General features: G+C 40.6%; 1 protein-coding gene and 1 long non-coding RNA gene across 2 annotated transcripts; both read right to left on the reverse strand.

Annotated features, from left to right (window-relative positions):
• Window positions 1-10,923: 10,923 nt before the first annotated feature.
• Window positions 10,924-11,677, reverse strand: LOC141336025 (uncharacterized). The gene is made up of 3 exons (XR_012355671.1): window positions 11,598-11,677; window positions 11,372-11,437; window positions 10,924-11,201 (listed from the first exon to the last, which is right to left on the reverse strand). It is a non-coding gene; the product is annotated as an uncharacterized lncRNA (long non-coding RNA).
• A 2,699-nt stretch (window positions 11,678-14,376) lies between these two features.
• LOC141336779 (B-cell receptor CD22-like) lies at window positions 14,377-17,854 on the reverse strand. Its single transcript, XM_073842505.1, has 6 exons — window positions 17,800-17,854; window positions 17,336-17,695; window positions 16,998-17,246; window positions 16,670-16,906; window positions 15,015-15,254; window positions 14,377-14,483 (listed from the first exon to the last, which is right to left on the reverse strand). The coding sequence occupies exons 1-6, from the start codon at window positions 17,852-17,854 to the stop codon at window positions 14,377-14,379; spliced, it is 1,248 nt and encodes a 415-aa protein (XP_073698606.1).
• Window positions 17,855-22,649: the final 4,795 nt, after the last annotated feature.

A 22,649-nucleotide genomic window follows, 5' to 3' on the forward strand; every position in this document is an offset into this window, starting at 1 on the left:
AGCCATTCTGACTGAAATCCCCATAGCATCACCTGCAACACAGAAATTGCAATATGGTTGAGATTTCAGTCTTTCTACCTCAAAATTTAATTATTTGTGAAATTTACAAAATAAAATCTACTTTCAAAGGTTCAGTGTAGAAACATTAAAAATGTGTCGGTTTCACTTTATTTTAATAATCCCTTTTAACATTCTGTTGACAATAAGTAATGTTTAATGTCTGCTATTTTTTTTTTTTTTTGTGATGGTCTCTCAACAGGCATTATTCATTATTCTAACCCTAACCTCTAATGAGAGCTAGTAGACATGTAGATGCAATGTTATAGTCAACAAAATGTGTTAAAGGGATCAAAATAAAGTAAAACCAATGTTTCTCCTTATAAACAAACAAAAAGCTTGATAAGAAACTGGTCATACCGTAGCACAGGACACCATCAGCTGAAATGACACATGTAGAGAAACGAGGAAGGTTTACCAGCCTCATTTGTAACCAGAATGACGTAATTTCCTTCTAATTTCCTGTTTTTTATTTTATTTTTTATTTTAAGCCTGATTAGTGGCGTAAACATTTACATAAAAAAAAGAAAATGCTTCTTTCTTTTAATTCTTTTTTTTTTTATATAATTCAAAAAACATAGTTCATTTCCTGCTGTGTTTTTGCAAACTTTAAGATCATGAATAATTTCTTGTAGATGAAAGCCAGGAATGAACACATACACACACACACACACACACACACACACACACACACACACACACACACACATATATATATATATATATATATATATATATATTACATGTAAGCTGGAAAACTCATACTAAACACACAAGTAAAAAAGTGCCTAAAGTCTTAAAATATAGATGTCTGCTGACGTACGAGGGCCCACGTAGACCAGTGTCCTTCCTCTTCAACCTACACATGCCTGACTAGCGGATCTACAGAGTGTCCAAATACATGTACAAATGTTTTGTGGCTGATTTCATGATTATAAATTTAAGTTTTCTTTTTAAATTAAAATTCAATTTAAGTTTAACACCACTTGATCAAAAAACATCATGGTTTAAATGATATCAGCTTACTGTAGGTGTTACGTCATAAAACACATGTTTAGGTTGCCATTTATTCAGCGCATGCATGTGTCCACGTCTGCGTACCAAGGGGATGGGCATCAGAGGTTTCACTTCCTTGACATAAGCTATAAGCAGAAACTATAGTAAGACTTCTTGTCACTCGCACTAAACATAAAGCACCAACCAACGCCAATGTTATTTATTTATATATCTGAATGACGCACATGGGCCTTAAAGGTTTGTAATAATAATTAATTCCAAGTAACAAATGTAAAAATGTCAAGTCATCTGCATCGTTGTTGGTAAACGTGATGTTTCTACACTTTAGATAAGCTAAAGGAGTACAAGAGAAGTCAAAGGATTTTTGGGTGTTTGATCCATGTGGATGGCCACTATAAGGTGCTGTTTCAAACTAAAATACTTCTACAAGGACCTGTAGGATACGAAAAACATCCTACCGAATCAATCAAGTCAACTGAACCTTCGCAAAAACTCACCCTGCTTAGTTACTTTTGCTATGCCTGACAAACAATGCCACTCTCACACTAGACATCATGTTCTCACACAGTAAAAAATACATTGCAGTGCAAAGAGGAAACTAACACCACAACGATAGACAAGACAGAGCAGGTTACTTTTGGTAAACAAGGTCTCTGCCTAAAATGTTGTGATTTTTAAAGGGGTCCTATTATGCTTTTTCACTTTTTGAATTTTAGCCAGTGTGGACCCAACACTACTGTAGTGTCAACTATATCTTAATACAGGAGTTCTCAGCTCTGGCCCTCGAGGTCCATTTTCCTGCAGAGTTTAGCTCCAACCCTAATCAAACACACCTGAACAAGCTAATCAAGCTCTTACTCATTACTAGAAAGTTACAGGCAGGTGAGTTTGATCAAGGTTGCAGTTAAACTCTGCAGGAAAGTAGACCTCGAGGGCCGGAGTTGAGAACCTCTGGTCTAAGCTGTCCGCCAATCACAATGCAGTGGGACTGCTTACCAATCACAATGCATTTTGTTTTTTTGGAAGGCAGGCCTTTATTAAACTTGGAACCAGTCGAGCCATTTGTGCCAGCCTGGGGAGAAACCTATTGTAATAATGTAAATTATGTGAAAAACAATGGGTTTTCATCAAGCATGAGAGCATGTTCTATTACACCCCTGAAACAAAATCAAAACTTTGTAAAAGAGCATAGCAGGACCCCTTTAAAGAAATTCAAACAGTAAATACTATTTTGGGGCTCCTTAAAGTGTCGGACAGATCGCTGTATTACCTTATTTGATCAATCGACAACCAATAGTCTTTTTATTTACTTAAAGGAACACTCCACTTTTTTTTTTTTAAATAGGCTCATTCTCCAACTCCCCCAAAGTAAATAAGTAGATTTTTACCGTTTTGAAATCCATTCAGCCGTTCTCCTGTTCTGGCGATATCACTTTTAGCATAGCTTAGCATAAATCATTGAATCCTATTAGACCAGTAGCATCGCGTTCAAAAATGAACAAAGAGTTTCGATATTTGTCCTATTTAAAACTTGACTCTTCTGTAGTTATATCGTGTACTAAGACCAGCGGAAATGTAAAGCTGCGGTTTTTTAGGCCGATAAGATTAGGAACTACACTTCCATTCCGGCGTGATAGTCAAGGAAGTTTGCTGCCGTGACATGGCCGAAGCAGGCGTAGTAATATCACACAGCGCCTGAAATTAGATCCCTGCACGGTAACTTCCAATGTGACCGGTGCTAAGTTTGTGTAATTCCGGTTGTTGCAGCTGGTAAATTGTTAGTGGCTGGATTTACCTGTGTGTGATTAGCTATGGTTATGTGGATTGTAAGGGGCTGTGATAGTAAGTCTAAGACGTAATCTACTACCATGTTTCATAGAATTCCCACGGGAAAAAAAGCAATTCCGACTGATGAATCAATGGCTGGCTGCTCTGAACATGGACCTCAAAACACCGTTAGAAACGATCGAGAACTGGCGTGTTTGCTCCGAGGTAGAGGTCTGCGCGGGACTGCTTTTCTAGTCCCGCTCCCGCTCGCTCCCGCAAGGTTTTATTCCGCACCCACCCGCTCCCGCTATATATTCAGGCTTTGTTCACCCGCTGCCAGCTTAGAATAATTTTCTTCCCGACCCGACCGTTCCCGCTAAAATTAGTTCTCGTTTCCAGAACCTCACATTTAACCATCAGGAAACAATATCATGTTTATAAAACTTTTTTTCGCAGCAGCCTACATCTGTTAGATATTTCCATGTTCCACTTTTAAGATGTATTACAGCCCTGTATTTTAGCACGTCATAGATCAAATGCCGGCTACAATTATATTTTAGACAAAAAAGTGTACGCAGTTGGCTAAAGCCACAAAGCACCAGCAAAAGTAATCAACATGACTGTGAAATAGTAAGGAGATATTTTAATTATTTATTTATAAACTGTTTTTAACGATCCTCCTCATCCATCTCCTCATTGGACGCATGCCTTTAGAGAGAAATTCATCTTTACGGATTAGCTATAATAAAATATTTTTTGTTTTCGATTTGTTTTATTTTGTTAAGTACTAATTTAAAGCTTTCTATATCATGTCTGACAAAAATAACGGTTAAATAGTTTACACTGAAAAAAAAAATGTAACTGATCGCGCTTGAGCCTAAATGCGTTCTAGCTTCCACTCTCCGCACAGACATTGCGCCAAATAGCGCCCATTTATATATTATTATTTATATTTTTTTAAACCTATATATGTAGCCAATTCGTGATTTTAGAAGTCAAATTCAAACAGAGAGTAGGTCAATTCACTGTCTGTCACCGGCCACTTGGTCGTTAGCCTACTTTAAGAAACAAAAAGCTTACCTTTTAGGAACAAAAAATGCTCCAAACGTTTTTTCTAAATTAACTTAATAAATAAGAAACAAAATTATAACTACCTTTCCATTACATACAAAACTGAACTGTTTTAATTGCCGTAGTAGTATAAGTTATTTTGGCAAGGGGAAAAAAGACGGGTTTGGATCAGGAGTTAACAACTACACGGATTGCGAAAAATCAGCCAGCATAACTTTGTGAAGATTATGGCACTCCAAACGTGGCTTTGCGCTCTGGAGTAACGCTGATAAACAGTTGCCCACAGAAAAACACCATCAGTACCCCCACTTTCCGCGCCTATGAGACCTTGCCAATAAAATTACGCAGAAAGCACTGGTCCATGAGTGCAGCAAGTGCATGACAGTTATCAGCGCAGGCCGACAGGTGCTCGATAAAAATGAGTAAATCTCAGATTTGCTGTTCAGAAAATACGTCGGGAACGGGATATTGTTACCGCCCGCTCCCGTTCAAATTACACCGGAGTTACCGACCGCAACCGCTTTTATTTGGAAATTTATTCCCGCGTCGCAAGAATTCTGGTCGGGTCCAGCGGTTCCCGCGGGAGAGCCGCGGGAATGCAGACCTCTACTCCGAGGATTTTGAACCAGATGACTATTTGGATAGTTTTACCGGTACTACAGTAAGGCGTCTAAAGGACACGGCGATCCCAACAATCTTCAAACTAACGTTACAGACAGGACAACGAGGAGCATCGCCCACGGCTGTAAGTGTAACATGATTAATTGCTATTGTTGGCTAACGTTACCTTTTAAATGCAACCCCTGAAGAGAAGTTTTGGGCGAACAGTTGGCCTAGTATTTGCTTTGACCAAATTCCTTGTGTGGTTGCAAAAAGAAGTTATTGCGAACAGTCGGTGGTGTTTTAAAGTGAGTTTTGAGGAAAAGTGTACATCATGAATATAAGCCTGAAAATGCAAACGGACAGTATGCATTTAAAATCTTTATATTTTATATTGTAGTGGCTGCAGGAATAACTTACTCTTGCGACAGCTGGCCATTAGGTCCACTCGGCGTGTGACATTTTTTCTAGTTTAATTTTTCAATCCGGTAAAAAAAAATTACTACTGCAGGATGCAGCATTGCATCCAAGTCCTCGGATGTTGCGACACATGCCACTTCCTCATCAGGTAGATCCACCCTTGCCATCGATGGCAATACCTGGTCCCACTCGCGACAACACAGGCACTCACTTTCAGTTGGCATGGGTTGGCAAGCCCCACCAGCTCGAATCTGCTCTCCTCATCCCTTTTTTCCCAGGCAGTTCAGACACACTTTCACACTTTTCTGGATCAAATTGATACGGTTCAGGATCTGCACCAAAGTGAATATCTTCTAAATCGTCTCTCACAAATGTCTCCATTGCGAGGAACGCTGCCTGTGCTGTGCATGCACGTTGGATATGTTGACGGAAGTAAACATTTGCACATGTGCTGTGTGATATTACTGCGCCTGCTTCGATCAGATATTACGGCAGCAAACTTCATTGACTATTACGTCGCAATGGGAGAGTAGTTCCTAATCTTATCAGCCTAGAAAACCGCAGCTTTACATTTCCGCTGGTCTTAATACGTGATATAACTACAGAAGAGTCAAGTTTTAATTAAGACAAATATCGAAACTCGTTGGTCATTTTTGAACGCGATGCTACTGGTCTAATAGGATTCAATGATTTATGCTAAGCTATGCTAAAAGTGATATCGCCAGAACAGGAGAACGGCTGAATGAATTTCAAAACGCTAAAAATCAAATTATTAACTCGGGGGGAGTTTGACAATGAGCCTATTTCCAAAAAAAGTAGAGTTTTCCTTTAAAGCATGAAAAAAACATGAATAAACATCAGAACGCATTTTATTTCAACCACACATAAAGACGTCTATGTACACATTTTTTTCATTTAAGTCCACCGAAGGTAATTTTATGCTGCATTCCTGGTTCCAGGTTGTTGAGCTCGTAAATCACGACTTCTGACCACGACTCACGACTTTGTAACGTTCCAGGCAAGTCACGCCAAACTGCCTGAGTGCATTTATTATTTTTATATTATTATTAATTTGATTGCAACGTTATATTGTCCTCTATTTTTCCACACTTGCATAAACACCGCACCCGTAAGGGCTGACATTGTTGTTTTACGGGCTATGTGACGCCAGAACTTGGAACTGGGAGTACATTGATCTAGTTATGAGTTCACGGTTGGAATAAACCCAGTTTAAGAAATGAAATTCCAGCATTAGACTAGCAGTGTCACAGTCCCACCACACGAAGGAGATGTCAATATGGAGATAATTTTGCTAGGAAGAGTAATTTCACCAAATTGTTCATTTTAACATTTGACTGTGCTATAAATCACTGATTGATCCTCCACCATCTGATCTGGTTGGTATATTCTAATTTTGTCGTACTGGCATTCGTTCACTTCCGGTTGGTTCATCTCTTTTTTTCTGTGATGAAGGACGGTTGCATACAGGATCTCTTTTGTATCTTCAGAATCAGATGCTTTTCCTTCAGTTTGACTGCTGCTGATATTGCTGAGAGTAATTACGGAATACAGGGCATCGTTTTGATTTGCGGGATCAGATTGAGACTGAGGCCCATCGTGAGCGGATATGTTGACATAAAGATCATAACAATTTGGTGTTTGCATTTGATATAACTGCTTTTGTGTGATGTCAGCAGGTCTGTGTTTTTTCCTCCTGTAATACAGAATCGTTTAAATGTATTTAGGAAATACAAATAAGTTTGGTACACTAATGTGTTTTCTGAAAGACAGAATGAACTTACATGAACAACACAATGATGATAATGAAAATGAAACCTCCCAGTCCACCAATGACCCCACCAACTGCATATAGAAATGTTCTTCCTACAACAAGACAAGTGAAAAGGCAATGTTTTTTATGATTATACACAATGGTAAAACACAACTGTGGACAGCAGGAGGATGCCTGCATTTAAACACAATGTTTAACTTCATAGTTACTTGCACATTGATTTGGCTCTGCCAATAAAATAACGCTACCACAATGTTAAAATCTTAATGTCTGCATGTTTGACATTTGAGGGAAGGAAATCAGAGAATATTTTTCTTATGTGTGTGCTGCAGACATATTTCATAACTGGTTAGGATTTGAAAACTCCTGTAGTCTGAGCTTGGCTTAAAGGTTAAAAAAAGATGACTTTCATGCATTATGTATATATTTATATTGTGACGAGTGTCTCTGGGCTCATCAGCGTCGCCCTGGCAATGGACAATCCACACCTGCACGCTCTCATCAGGACGCCGCCGCTGCTCTCATTCAGAGAGGCTATCTTCTCATGCAGATCGCTCTGGTACTAACGTTCTCTCTTTTGTCACGCAGAGGGCAGCGAGTCACCGACGGCCGCAGCACGCACGCCTGGACAATCACGGACACGAGGACCTCAAAAGAGCACCAGAACTGATCGCACCGAGCACCTATTAAATAAATCCACCCTCCGGGGCCATTGCACTGAGCTACCTTGTTGTTTGATCTCTCAACCGTGACACCTGGTGGAGAATGCAGGCAACTGCATGAGAGATCACACGCAAGTGTACTCTTGCATTAGGAGTTGTTTTTTTTCTGTTTACTCTTTTCAGAATCGGTCAGTGCGCTCTCTCTCCATGGAGATGGAGGAACTTTAGTAACGCCTTACTGAAGTCAGCGTCTGCCAGCAGCAGATTATGGAACATCTGGCTACTCGGCAGGGTGGGACTGAAGAGGAACTTGCCGCCCTCCGAGCCCAAGCTGCCCCACGCGTTCCATTACCTGACCCACGGATGCAAGCAGCACGGCTATTGCCAAAGATGTCCGCGCACGATGATGTGGAAGCCTACCTTCAAATGTTCGAGTCCACAGCTCACCACGAGGGTTAGGAACCTGGCGAGGCTCAACGGGCGTTCTTCTCGCTGTCCCCAGCAGCGGCTAATGATTATGGCGAGGTGAAGACGGAAATTCTAGCCCGACTTGGTCTATCTCCTATTTGCGCAGCCCAACAGTTCTTCGAGTGGGAGTATAAAGCCCGGGTACCAGCGCGAGCCCAGGCTGCCAAACTCGTTCGCTTGGCCCAACATTGGCTGCTCGATGGAGAGCCCACCGCAGCCCAGGTAATGGAACGTGTGGTGGTCGATCGCCTCCAGCGAGCACTACCCCGCGCCCTCCGCCAAGCTGTCGGGATGAGGAATCCCACCACCGTCCTGTCCCTTGTGGAGGCGATCGAGCTGGCGGACGCAGTCCAACACCGGGAGGCTGGAGAGAGAGCGCCGTCGTTTCCCCGGAGGGTGGTCCAGGAGCGACGCACGCCGGAGGGCACCTCGCGCGCAGTTGGCAGGCCAACGGCTCCCTCGCCGATGGACGAGCCGATGCCCACCGCCGAGCCCACAACACCTCCTCGGACCTTGCTGGCGGGTTGCATCCTACATCAGCGCGTCCCACCTGCGGCTCCAGAAGCGGACGTCACCGTGAATGGAAAACCCGTGCGAGCTCTTCTGGATTCGGGCAGTGCGGTCACCCTCATACAAGCTCGGCTGTGCCCTCCCCATTGCAACCAAAAGAGCCTACTACCCATTACGTGTGTGCACGGAGATACCCAACAGGTCCAAGCTCGACGTATCAACATGCTGCAGCTCATGGCAATTGGCCTGTGGAGGCTGGAATCATGGAGAATTTGCCGGTCTCATTGCTCCTTGGACGGGATTGGCCAGGGTTTGACCACCTGCTCGCCGCCGTCGCCCAGCCCGCCAGCCAGGAAGGGAACCGTCGCCGCCGCAGGCGGCCACGAAGATCCCGCCGCCAGCCGGCCCTGCTTGCTTCGGACAGCGGGAGAGATGGTGAGTCCCCCTCTCAAAATACTAACCTTTTCTATGATGTCTTCTGTCAGGCCAGCGAGGGGAGCTCATTTGCCAAGGAACAACGGGAGGACGATTGGCTGAAACACTGCTGGGGACAAGTCCACTCTATTGACGATAAAGACGTCCTCCCTCATGTTTTGTTCAATTATAGCGGCACCAAGAGGCGCAATCCCACCATATTTTTTTTTTTTTTGTGTGCTTAGAGTGTGCCCATGCATGTGACAAATTTGGTGAAAATATCTCATTTTGTTTTGGAGTTATAGACATTTTTATATATGAATGACAGATGGCTGACATTGTTCACATTTTTTGCCATTTACTATCAACATTTTGGCAGTTGGGCATTAGCATATAGCTGGCACGCTATGTTTCTGAATTTCCTATGGTGGTTTTGTGTTGATAGGAGTAATGGTTTCTAAGATATTTGCAAATGTTTTTTAAGCGTTTAAATGCAATGTTGCACAAACCATAAGGCAAAACCTGGCATGTTTGGTATCGCTGGACTCGGCAAGGATTCAGGAGTCTAAGAAATTAACGACTCCCGTGAAAATAAGTCGACCACACCCAAAGTTAAAAGCATGTGAATATTTGATTGTACCACTAGACACTTCTCAGACTCCTTTTGGGTATCTTTGTGATGGCCCATACTGAGTTTTGTACCGATACGTCAATGTGTTCATAAAATATAGCATTTTACTACAAAATTCAAAATGGCCTGACATGGAAATATTGGGTATCATTCAACTCAGCATGATACACCAAATCTGGTCTAAAGTGACCAGATTTGTAATTTTGGGACAAACCATTCAGAAATTCTAAGCAAAAATACACATTTTTCATACAGTATCTCCTGACCACTTGGTGACACTGCGCTGAAACAATGCAGGTAGCCTGAGGTCATGCTTATTATAACACACACTATGTTTAGTCTCAATACGCCAAACCATTGCGGAGATATAACCTCAATTCTATTTTTGCATGCTTATCATAGAATTTGTTAGTGCATTATTCGAGAATGATTTGACTAATCAACTTGAATGCCATAACTTTTTGCCAGCATGGTCTAAAGATAAATAAATCTACAGTAGTCAATAAATACCATTTTGTTGTTTTTAAAGCGGTAGGTGAACCAATCATCTCTTCAAATTTGCTCATTATTTTACAAAATAATCCTGAATGAACATCACACGGTATCTTGATTATCTCAGATGTCAATACACAATATTTTTTTAATGTTTGAACCCATCAACTTTAATCTACAGTAGTCAACTTTTGAAGTGGATCAAAACCTTTCAGCAAAGTTGTTCTAAAACCTAAACAATACCGTTTTTTTTAGGACACTTCACATGTTAATAGCTGCACACTCCTGTCTGGTTTGGTCGTTAGATAAAAATGGCAGATTTGGCATTATGATTGGTCTAATTGCCTGTCAATCAAACTCCCTGTGAAGGGTCAATAAAGTTTTTTTTTAATTCTACAGACAAATAAAAATAAACAGTTGAAAGGTGCAATTTCCATCTCAGAAATTACAAACACACAGCATGCACACCGAGGACAAAGACGTTTCTTATTTTTCTTTTAAAATGTAAATGTATAAACTACAAACAGAGAAATTCTCTTACCGTTTTTCAGAGATGAAGAGATACAGTGAGAACTGCCGTTAGAAGCTCAAGTTTTCAGTTCTGAGATGCACACTTGGGCCTGCAATTGCGCATTGGCTGCATTGTTACAGGTTAATAATGGCAACCTATATTTGCAAGGAATGCATTTTTGAAAGACTTTTGAAGCATGTTTCTATTTTCTGCAGTATTGCATGGAGTGGGATATTGACGCTTAGTGGAGCATGCAACGGATGATTACATTAAGCCATTCTGGATTTTGGTCTGTGTGACGGATATTTACTCGTAAAGTGACATCTGTTGGAACTGTTTTCATTGTCAGAGAAGAAGTACAAACTAAACTCAAGTTGAAATGTAAGTTATTATATGCTAATCACTTGTTTAATGAAATGTTGATTTTCAGAACAACAGCAACATTGCAAGTGTAATACTTACAGAATGACAGAAAAGGGTACGTTTGAGAGCAGCTACAGCCTGCCTTTAATGCAAAGCATAAACGTTACACTGATACATAAGGTTAAAACATAAAAAAATCTAAATGATTTGGCTTTAAACATGATATAAAGCGTAAAGAAAAACACACATAAGTGATTAAACACTTTTCTATCAATTCATTAACCTTTAACTTCTATTTTAGCCCATACGATCAACAAATTACTTCAGCCATGTGGTATCAATCATCCAGGTCTCTACCAACAAAGAGATTTGTAAAAGCTGTAAAAATGTTGCTGAGTGTCCACAACACTACATCTTCTTCTTTTTCTTCTTAGGCCGAATAAGAAAATAAATGAAGAAAGATAGAACAAATGAAAGAAAGAGGGAAGTGGAACCATTAATAATGAAATATTTAAATAAAACCATCAAGTACATTAGTCATTTGGAACAGATACTACGTTATGTTTTGTCTCTATCTAGAAGGTGTTCATACTTACTGGGATGTTTTCATACACAGAAGAGTTCAGTTCAAGATTACAGGTATTGGAGCCATGCTGAACGACCTTTATTATTTAAGAGACAAAGTATATTCAGCACTGTGTTACTTACATTTCTATATACTTATTTTTTTTTTATAAGACATTTGGTATTTTGACATTGAAGTGTGTTTGGCCAATGGTAAAGAGAGTTTAGTTATTTGAAATCCTCAGCTACAATATTTACCTTTACATTCTCATACAAATGGTCAGCCATCTCAACATTACAAGCTTTGTGTCTGCCATCATGAAATCTGGAAGGATTCATCTTTTCCATTAATGAAACAAAAGAACAAGAAAAAGAAAATCAGACATTAGATTTTTTGAGTGACCAGTTCACTACCTGACCAGTTAAGCTACTGATAACCACATTATTTTTATTTTTTTATTTTTTTTATCACCTGAGACTTCTTGGCACCATTTCTGTTTTTAATCCATCTGCATACCCTTTAAAGACAATGACTGACAGAATTACAGCCAATCAGAACTTCTTTGTTGCTTAATACAGTTATAATTTTGAACAAATGACATTTTCAAATAGTGTGAGCCATTTTGAATGTGATGGATCACACTATTAGATACAGTTCAATCACATTGCAGTTGCCACGCCATGAAAAAAACAAAACAGTTTTTTCTAAATAGTGAAGCCTGATTTTGTTTAACGTTCATGTAGCTGCACAAACGAATGGCATTTCAGCCCACTAAACGAGCAAGGCTGATGCCTATATAAGTCAGCACTGAGTGCCTTTTAATCTGAATCCTGTGTCCTTGCTGACTCTGAAGAAGAAAAAAAGGCACCCTTCCTGCTCTCCATAGAAGGACCCCATCAGCAGATTATGGCACTGACAGATTTTGAAGCTGATGACAACACTTCTTGGATGAGCTTTGACTATGCCCTCATTTGGGAAAGCCCACACAGAGACTGCACTCTCTATTATAAGCTGCTCTCATTGTGAGAGCATGAGTCTCAGTGCACTCGCGATTTGCTTTCTTTAAAAATAACAACCCGCTCCTTATTCTCCTCCGTTTTCTTCCTCTCAGGAACCTCAGAGGAAACAATTGTTATGGGACAGAGCAGATGGCTCCTATTGAGCTCATGCTGACCCAACTTCTGCATATCTCATTCTCCATACAGCGAGAGGATTCACTGGTGCTCTTTTTTTTTTCTGCAAGGACGGGCACGCCACATGATATGTGAGTGGGTTGGTCTCATTTTGGGGTTTCCACGGAATATTTTGCCAATGACACTGTGTCATGGAAAGCTTGTAATGTGAAGGATTAAGCTTCAAGAGGTACCCCACATCTCTGTCACATAGTGAGCCAGGTGGCAGGAAAACTAGGCTGGACACCAAACTCATATGCCACCTCACCAAGGCCATTGAGGAGCTCGCCTTGGAGTGATTGGTTCTAGATGGGTCATAGTGCACTCCCTTCTTGGCCTGCATTCACTTTTTAGTCTTGGCTGCCCACAATTCAATTCCAGAGAAGAGTTTGTTGTGTGCACCTTTGCCCACCTACAGCACTGGGATGGTAAGTCTAGACTGTTTATTCTTTTTAGCCCTGCAGAGCCACTTTGACCCCGGACGGCGTAGCCTACTCTGCAAATGGTCAAGCTAGTTTCATTCCCTGTCGGTGGTATGGACTATTTTTGTCTGAGAACTCCAGGCTCATAGCCTCCCTGCAAACATGTCCTTGTGGGGCCCATGCTGGCTTTTTGCAGGCACAGTTGGCTAGGGCCAACCCACACCAAATCTAAAAAGGCCTAGTGCAGGCTTGCCCAGGTGAGGCCCACATCTTTGGGCTCACCGAAGGCTCTCCCATGATGGCCCAGTGTGGGCAAGCCTGTTTGAGCCTATGCAGGTTTTGTGTAGGTAGCTTTGTAATGCAACTTGGAGAATACTAACAACATTGACTGGCCATTCTTTAGCCACTCAATTGAACTGGAATGGCTCAAACCAAAAGAGATCTTTTCAAAACCTGTTGTTTCATATAGGCTATAGATCCTCAAATCTGGCTCACAAGATCCACTTTAACGCAGAGTTTAGTTCATGCTAATCAATGTTTTCAGGATTAGAAAATCACAGGTGGGTGAGTTTGATCAAAGTTAGAGCTAAGCTCTGTTGGAAAGTGGATCGCACAAGCCATATTTGAGGTGTAAAAGACATGAGCCTGGTAATAAGAATTTTGTGGGTAGTTTTCTTCCTTACCACTAGGGGTGCTAGGGTGTTTTAGGTTTCCTTAAGTAAAGCCATGTGGATAGAGGGAGTTAACAATGGCATGGCACACCTGGGGTGCTTTTCATTTCTTATTTTTGCATCCTCGTTTCCTTTCCTTGCTTCCTTTCCTTGCGTCTTAGCTCCACCCCCTTAGGATACGAGGGAAGGATTTAAGGAAAGGAGATGAGGATGGAGGAATCAAAGGATGAACATTGGAATATTCTTGACCACTCAAGCGTCACTTCAAAGCGTCATCAGCTGCGCTAAAGGGATCTGCAAACATATGTTGTTAAAGTTCGTTATTTAAGGCATTCATAATAATTATTAACAAAGCAAGATGCCCTGTTTATATATATGACATTATTTACAGTGTAAAGGTAAAATATGAATGTAAATTTTTATGACATATCTGAAGGGGGAGGAGTGCGTCACGTTTAGTCGATAAAACACTTCCGCATAGTATACACCTGTGTATCCTCACTCAAGACTCCTCAGGAAGCCTCCTAACTCCTCGATCCTCACCTACTCTCGGTGCAATTAAAGAATTGAGATGTCCTCGATGGCTGAACTCGATCGGTTTCCGGGTCGTAGGATGGAGGAGCGAGGAAACGAGGAGGGATATTGAAAAGCACCCCTGCTCTACACATTGTGCTGTTTCCTGGTTAAATAGCAACCCTGCTCCTTGTTCTCCTCCATTTTCTTGGAGAGGATTCACTGGTGCTCTTTTTTTCTGCAAAGACCTAAACAGGCCTACTGCGGGCTTGTAGAGGTGAGGCCCACAGCTTTGGGCCAATGTGGTAAACGCAATGTGAGTGAAGCATATCGAAATGGAATGTCCCAGTTACTATTGTGGTTTCCTGAGATAACAGGAATGAGCATTGCATACGTTGCTACATACTACAGGTTGATGTTGTCACTTATCAGTCAAAAAATTCTGATAAAATGCACTCAGAGCTCATTTATATCGGCAATCTGCACAGGCTTTTTGGTGGGGTGAAATGCCATTGATTCATGCAGATACATAGTACAGCCATAGTGTGGTAAACGCAATGCTCCTCTGTTTATCTCAGGGAACCAAGGTTATGTTAGTAACTGCAACAGCGACGTGAGCTTAAGACTTCCTTATTCAAGGAGTAGCTGTCAGTGTGGAAAGATACCGTCATGAAGTCTCAATGAATTCACAACCTTTTACACACACTAAATAGTACCTCACACACATCTTACCAAATCAGCAACATCGTGATGATAACTGCAGCTCCACAAACCACTCCAACGGATATGTACAATATCACCAGTCTCCCTGACGAAAGAGTAGAACTCAAAAAGTTCTGAGCATTTTCATTTGCTTCGATTTAGAAAGAGTCATGTAAGTAAATTAACTGATCTACCTTTCACAGTGACAGTAACAGCATCTGATCTCTGAGATCCATGTTGGTTGTGAGCCTCACAGTAGAAGCGTCCACTCTGTAGTGCACTGAAACTCTGTCCAGATCCAACAGCTGAGGATTCATCCTCCTTAAACCAGCTGAAGTTCAGAGCAGGTGGGTTTGAATCACTGCTGCAGATCAGAGTCACTGAATCACCTTCCAGCATCTGAATGATGGACACTGAGATGTTCCTGGGTGCATCTAAAACAGACAGAATAAACTGCATTATCTTGTTTTGTGATCTGGGCTGTGTATTCCCAAAAAGCATTGTAAGCCTATATAGACAATCAGCTTTAGTCCTGTTCACAGCAACACAAATCTTAAGCACAACGATTTGGTCTGATTTTTGCCTGCAGTATGTCTGTTCAGACCAATGTTAAAAAGGCAGATAGGCTGAAAGAAAATTTAAATTCACTTTATGACAGTAGGTGGCACTGACAAAAATAAATAAATAAAAATAACCTGATAACTCTGGTACCAAAAACACAACCCAGTTGGAAAAAAAAGCATATGCCAGTTAGGTATGTTTTGGTGCTGGGATGCTGGTTTTAGCTTGTTTATGCTGGTCCTAAACCAGCAAAAGAACAGCATAAACCAGCATAAACCAGCAAAGGACCAGCATAAACCAGCAAAAGACCAGCATAAACCGGAAAAGGACCAGCAAAAACCAGCAAAGGACCAAAATAAACCAGCAAAGGACCAAAATAAACCAGCAAAGGACCAAAATAAACCAGCAAAGGACCAAAACAAACCAGCAAAGGACCAGCATAAACCGGAAAAGGACCAGCATAAACCGGAAAAGGACCAGCATAAACCGGCAAAGGACCAGCATAAACCAGCAAAGGACCAGCATAAACCAGCAAAAGACCAGCATAAACCGGAAAAGGACCAGCAAAAACCAGCAAAGGACCAAAATAAACCAGCAAAGGACCAAAATAAACCAGCAAAGGACCAAAATAAACCAGCAAAGGACCAAAACAAACCAGCAAAGGACCAGCATAAACCGGAAAAGGACCAGCATAAACCGGAAAAGGACCAGCATAAACCGGCAAAGGACCAGCATAAACCAGTAAAGGACCAGCAAAAACCAGCAAAGGACCAAAATAAATCAGCAAAGGACCAAAATAAACCAGCAAAGGACCAAAACAAACCAGCAAAGGACCAGCATAAACCGGAAAAGGACCAGCATAAACCGGCAAAGGACCAGCATAAACCAGCAAAGGACCAGCATAAACCAGTAAAGGACCAGCAAAAACCAGCAAAGGACCAAAATAAATCAGCAAAGGACCAAAATAAACCAGCAAAGGACCAAAACAAACCAGCAAAGGACCAGCATAAACCAGCAAAGGACCAGCATAAACCGGAAAAGGACCAGCATAAACCGGAAAAGGACCAGCATAAACCGGCAAAGGACCAGCATAAACCAGCTAAAACCAGCATCCCAGCAGCAAAACATACCTAACCAGCATATGCTGTTTTTTTTTTTTTTTTTTTTTTTTCAACAGGGAAGCTTTCTGTCTTGGTGTAAACAAGAGCAGATCTTAAAAATCACAACACGTCGGGGGAAACACGGCACTGTTTTTACTACATAATTTCATAAACCATCATTAACTTACACATGATGTTTAAAGTCACAGCATCAGAGTATTTCTCTCCATGTTCATTGATGGACTTGCACTTGTATTCTCCACTGTGATCAGAGCTGATCTTTGAGATGTTGTAGATTCTTCCAGATCCTACAAAAGTTCCTCCTTTAAACCAGCTGATTTCTGCAGGTGGGTTTGAATCACAGTTCAGAGTCACTGAATCTCCCTCCACTATTTCACCAGATGGACTGATGGACACTGAGACATCTGAAAAGAATACAAATCATATCCCTAAATCAACTTATTCAAACTAAATCTATTTTCTTTTCTTTTGAAGAACTAATGAATCTGTACTCACACGTGACATCTAGATAAACAGCAGGAGAGATGTAAGTGTGTCCATGTAGAGCACAGCTATATCTGCCTGCATCCTCTCTTCTGACTGACTGCAGCAGGAGTTGATTGTTTGTGTCTCTTCTCTCAGTTAATGGCTGTGAGTTTCTGTACCAGATGAATGTTGCTCTGTCAGTCAGAGTGCAGCTGCTTTTACATGTCAGACGGACTGAATCTCCCTCTGTCACTCTCTCAGGAGACTCCACCTGAAGATCTGAACACAACACACACATTATATCTAGTGCTGCTGTCATACACTCATTATTATTCAACATAATGCACAGAAGAAGAGTGAAACCCCACCTGTATCATCTGTGACAGTAAGAGTCAATCCTGGTTTACCAATCCATTTCACATTTTGTTTATCAGTAGTGAATCTGAAATAGTACTTGTGTGAATCCTTCTGTGTCACATGACTCAGTCTGATGGTGCAGTTCTGCTCTTTATCTCCCAGATACTGAAGCCTCTGACTGTATTCAGGATCCTCAGACAGGTCTGGATACTCATCATCAGCATTTTTAACATCTGTTTTGGTCCAGAACACTTTCTCGATCCGACGGTCAGTGGGGTATGTAAAAGTGCAGCCGATTATCACTGATGAGTTCTTTAGAGCACAGATGTGTGAAGAGCCGTAACGCACATCCTCCTTCTCACTATAAGCCTCTAAAAAAAAAAAAAAAAAAAAAAAAAAAAAAAAAAACACACACTTAGCAAAACTGCACTGTGAAAAATCTCTTGAGCATGTTTTAAGTGCTGCAGTGACTCACTGTGAATCATGAGCAGGAAGATCAGAGGAAGAGGAGGAGCTATTCTGACTGACATCACCACAGCAATACCTACAAAAAATAAACAGTAGCTTAGTTTTCAGCTTTAAAGTCAGTATGAAGCATATGAAAACAATACTACTTTATTTTTCAAAGAAAATGACAACAGCTCTTCCACAGTCATTTTTGCTCTGCATGAATCTGTAGCTAACTTTCCAACGTCTTTCCCCGCCCCTTTTGATTAACAGCATGTCATACAAGCATGTAAATCTATTTTTCATGGTAATTTTATTTTTAAAAAATCCCTTTCTGTCTATGTATGCACACTTTGCAAGTCTTTGGTATAACTCATATTGTTTATTGAATGTTTGAATGTTTTTTTGTTGACAATTTCCCCTGACCCACAGCTCAAGCTTTCAATCCGTCATTATGCAGTTAAATTTTCCACAACATAGTGAGAAAGATTTAGACCTACCTTTCTTACTGAAATACAGCCCTGTGACAACTAGCCCCAACCAATCTCCAATTTCTAAGTATTTTACAGAACGGTTATAAAATTATGCACTTACTTGTTTCAACAACACTCATGCCCAGTGCCAGCCCTACAAATGATCAAGATGAAAGCAGCATTGCGGTTTTTTACACTCTAAATATCACGTGATTAACACATTATATTTTAGTATGATTTTGAGACAGCTCAACTTATGCTGAAAATAGAGACAACAAGGAACAGAGAAAACAACTGCTAAACTTTAATCTGCCAGACCCGAAATAATGGATAGCATTGCATTGGCAGTGACTGCAATATGATGTGCATGTGATAAACCTCCAATTCATTGCAATTTCGAAATTAAATTAACTAAGACATCAACATAAGATGATGAAGAAACTAGAAAGCTTCTAACCTTTTTTATTCTCAGTGGTTTTGTTCTCGGAAGTGTCATTTCTTGCTAGACATAGTCACAAATATAGTTGTACTTAGAGAAGTGATAAAAAAAAAGTGTGAAAAAGTGTGACAGCGGCATCACTCTGTGGTTGACTGTGATCATGTGACCTTCATGAGAGAAGGAGGGACGCTGAGGAACATCACAGAAAGAAGGAAGAGAAACTCAGTAAAGTTTGAGGCCTTGTCGTGGTTGGGGCTAGAAGGGATTCAGGGATACATTGAGGTTCAAAAAACATTATTTTCTATAGACTTTCTATATACTACAAAAAAACTGTGTTGCACCTCTCTGTCCAGCCTTTCTGAAACACTTAGATTTTTACAAAACTCATCGTTGATGCAAACCGAGGTGTTTGCTGATTGGCCAGCTATCTGGTGTGTTGTGATTGGCCGAATAACTCAAGTGTGTGACGAAAATGCTACTGAATTATCTAAGAATTCTTTATTTATTACTAAAGGTTTAACTATATTTTCGCTTTAGAATAGGCCTACTGTTTCAGGTTCAAAATAGGTCCTGCAGAATTATTTGATAATTATTTATTATTTTCTAATGGGTTACCTGCATTTTTACCTTCCCTCAGTCATGGCCTTGCATACAGGAAATTAATTAATATGGTATATGCTGAAGCACGCATACAGTACTGTATATAACATATAAAAAGTCAAGTCAAGTCACCTTTATTTATATAGCGCTTTTAACAATACAGATTGTGTCAAAGCAACTGCACAGTATTTAAACAGCACAATAGTGTGTAAGTAACACATTATTGTAAACAATCAATTTTCAATTAAAGGCAGTTCACCAGTGAATTCAGTGATATCATCGTCAGTGGCGGCAAGGAACCAAAACTCCACAGGTGACAGAAATGGGGAAAAAAAAAAACCTTGGGAGAAACCAGGCTCAGTCGGGGGACCAGTTCTCCTCTGGCCAGACGAAACCAGCAGTTTGTACCAATGTCTGATTGTAGAGAACTCATCAGGTTCCTGTGGTGTAGCACTGATGGCCGTCTAGGTTGGCGAGGTCTTTAGTGATGATCGGTCTCTGGAGCTCATCTGGTTGACATCCATGGCTATAGAAGTCATCTCCAGGTGGTGATCCATGATCTAAAATGGGTATGGACTGGATCCGGGGGGCTGCAGTGACCATCTGATCTGACCATCTAATGCGATAACTTAGGTAAGTTATCGCATGGCACTGGAGTGAAGCTGATTTCTTACAAAGCATTCACAAATCAATTCAATACACAGGAAAAACCTCTATAAAGTTTATTGCATGAATTAATTTTGCATTTTCATACTACTACTACTGCTAATAACATTCATGTATGAAAGAGTCACAACTCAGTGTAATTGTGTATGACTGTTCATTAGTAGTTACTTCATAGTTATTTTTTCTTGAACCGTGACTGCTAGATAATTAATAGTAGCTCTTCAGGAGGTATATCAGAACACATTAGTTATTGATTAGCTAACTGTTACTTAACACAGTCATAAAATTATATTACATACTGATTAGTTAACATATCTTCTTTAGTAGTTAACAGTAGTGAGTCAAGTGTTAATGAATAGTTACCTGTTAGTTCTTCAATAATTCCTTATTAGTTCTGCAATAAGTAAGAAACAGTATTCTGAAGTGTTACCACTAATACTAATATATATATATATATATATATATATATAGGAATAATACAATCTGCAAAGATGTGCTGCAAAGAGTAACTTCAACGTTACAATGTTTGTCTTCAATGGCGTCATCTTTGAGAGTATGATCTTTGCCTTTCCATGCATTCCTAATCTATTTTTTTTATGACTGCTTTTGACAATGACTAATGCATCTATCTTAATTATTTAAAGAGACGAAAGCAGCAGTTGTGAATAAGGTGGCCAACCCTAGCTTCACCCCTGCGTTAATTGCATTAAAGGATTAGTTCAACTTTCATAACAACAATGCACAGATGTACTCAACCCCTTGTCATCCAAGATGTTCATGTCTTTCTTTCCTCAGTTGTAAAGAAATTGTGTTTTGAGGAAAACACTTCAGGATTTTCTCTTTATAATGGATATGGATGGCGCCCCGAAGTTTGAACTTCCGAAATGCAGTTTAAATGCAGCTTCAAAAGGCTCTAAACGATCCCAGCCGAGGAGGAAGGGTCTTATCTAGCGAAACGATGGGTTATTTTAGAAAAATATTGACAATTTATATACTTTTTAACTTCAAATGCTCGTCTTGTCTCGTCTCTGCGCAGTGAATGTGTAGTGAGTCTAATCCGGGTCAATGCAGTTAGGGTATGTCTAAAAACTCCCATCTCGTTTATGTCTTCATTGTCAAAATAGTCCTTTAATGCTGTTTTTGCCTGTTTTTTTGTAAAGGGAGTTTGAGTTTCTTTGTATGTTCACTTTGTAAACACTATGTTTGTACTTTTGCAGCAATCTAAGGTGATTTTGAAGTTAGGAAAGAAAACGAGATGGGAGTTTTTAGACGTTCCCTAACTGTATATACCCGAATCACACAGACGTCGCATACACTGCGCAGAGATGGGACAAGACGAGCATTTGAGGTTAAAAAGTATATGAATTGTCAATTTGTTTTGAAAATAACCGATCGTTTCGCTAGATAAGACCCTTCCTCCTCGGCTGGGATCGTTTAGAGCCTTTTCATTTTTATGACTGCTTTGACAAGGAATAATGCATCTATTTTAATTATTTAAAACATTTTAGAGCTTAAATCTACAACTCTCATCTTTTAACTACTTCTGCCATAAAGGCCTCTTTTAAACTCGGCTACAATAAGTCTTATCAGACAAAGAATATTACAAAAGTTCACTCACCCAGATCAGTCATGCTTTTTAATGCAAAACAATTTACTGCGTCATTAAACTGTAAAAAATATATAGTGTCTTTCTCTTCCTTATTGGAGCTGGCAGGCGCTATCATATTGGCGGAAGGGATCAGTTGTTACACATACCACCCTAAGACTAGATATTGATGTTTCTGTAAACAAATGTATAACCAAAATGTGGCGGGTGGGCAGAAGGACAGACAGATGGAAGGAAGAATGGATGGATGAAAGGATGAATGGAAGGATGAAAGGATGGATGGATGGATGAAAGGATGAAAGGATGGAAGGAAGGAAGGATGGAAAGAATGGAAGGAAGGAAGGATGGAAGGAAGGATAGAAGAATGGAAGGAAGGAAGGATGGAAGGAAGGAAGGAAGGATGGATGGAAGGAAGGAAGGAAGGATGGAAGGAAGGATGGAAGGAATGATGGAAGAATGGAAGGAAGGCAGGATGGAAGGAAGGATGGATGGAAGGAAGGAAGGAAGGATGGAAGAATGGATGGAAGGAAGGAAGGATGGATGGAAGGAAAGAAGGAAAGAAGGAAGGAAGGATGGATGGAAGGAAGGAAGGAAGGAAAGATGGAAGGAAGGATGGAAGGATGGAAGAATGGAAGGAAGGAAGGATGGAAGAATGGAAGGAAGGAGGGAGGGAAGGAAGGAAGGATGGAAGGAAGGAAGGATGGATGGAAGGAAGGAAGGATGGAAGGAAGGAAGGATGGAAGGAAGGATGGAAGGATGGATGGAAGGAAGGAAGGAAGGAAGGATGGAAGGATGGATGGAAGGAAGGAAGGAAGAATGGAAGGAAGGAAGGATGGAAGGAAGGAAGGAAGGATGGAAGGAAGGATGGAAGGAAGGATGGAAGGATGGATGGAAGGAAGGAAGGAAGGAAGAATGGAAGGAAGGAAGGATGGAAGGAAGGAAGGATGGATGGAAGGAAGGAAGGATGGATGGAAGGAAGGATGGAAGAATGGAAGGAAGGAAGGAAGGAAGGATGGATGGAAGGAAGGATGGATGGAAGAATTGAAGGAAGGAAGGATGGAAGGAAGGATAGAAGAATGGAAGGAAGGAAGGAT

This window comes from Garra rufa, chromosome 6 (assembly GCF_049309525.1).
Source record: "Garra rufa chromosome 6, GarRuf1.0, whole genome shotgun sequence".
NCBI classification, from domain to species: Eukaryota; Metazoa; Chordata; class Actinopteri; order Cypriniformes; family Cyprinidae; genus Garra; species Garra rufa.

Bases quoted from the DNA above. Each gene is read 5' to 3' on its own strand.
- LOC141336779 (XM_073842505.1), bottom strand. From the start codon at position 17,854: ATGTCAGTCAGAATAGCTCCTCCTCTTCCTCTGATCTTCCTGCTCATG. The intron at 17,696-17,799 runs GTGAGTCACTGC...TTTTTTTTTTAG, and splicing joins CTTCCTGCTCATGATTCACA to AGGCTTATAGTGAGAAGGAG. The intron at 15,255-16,669 runs GTAAGTTAATGA...TGTCTGTTTTAG, and splicing joins TGTGACTTTAAACATCATGT to ATGCACCCAGGAACATCTCA.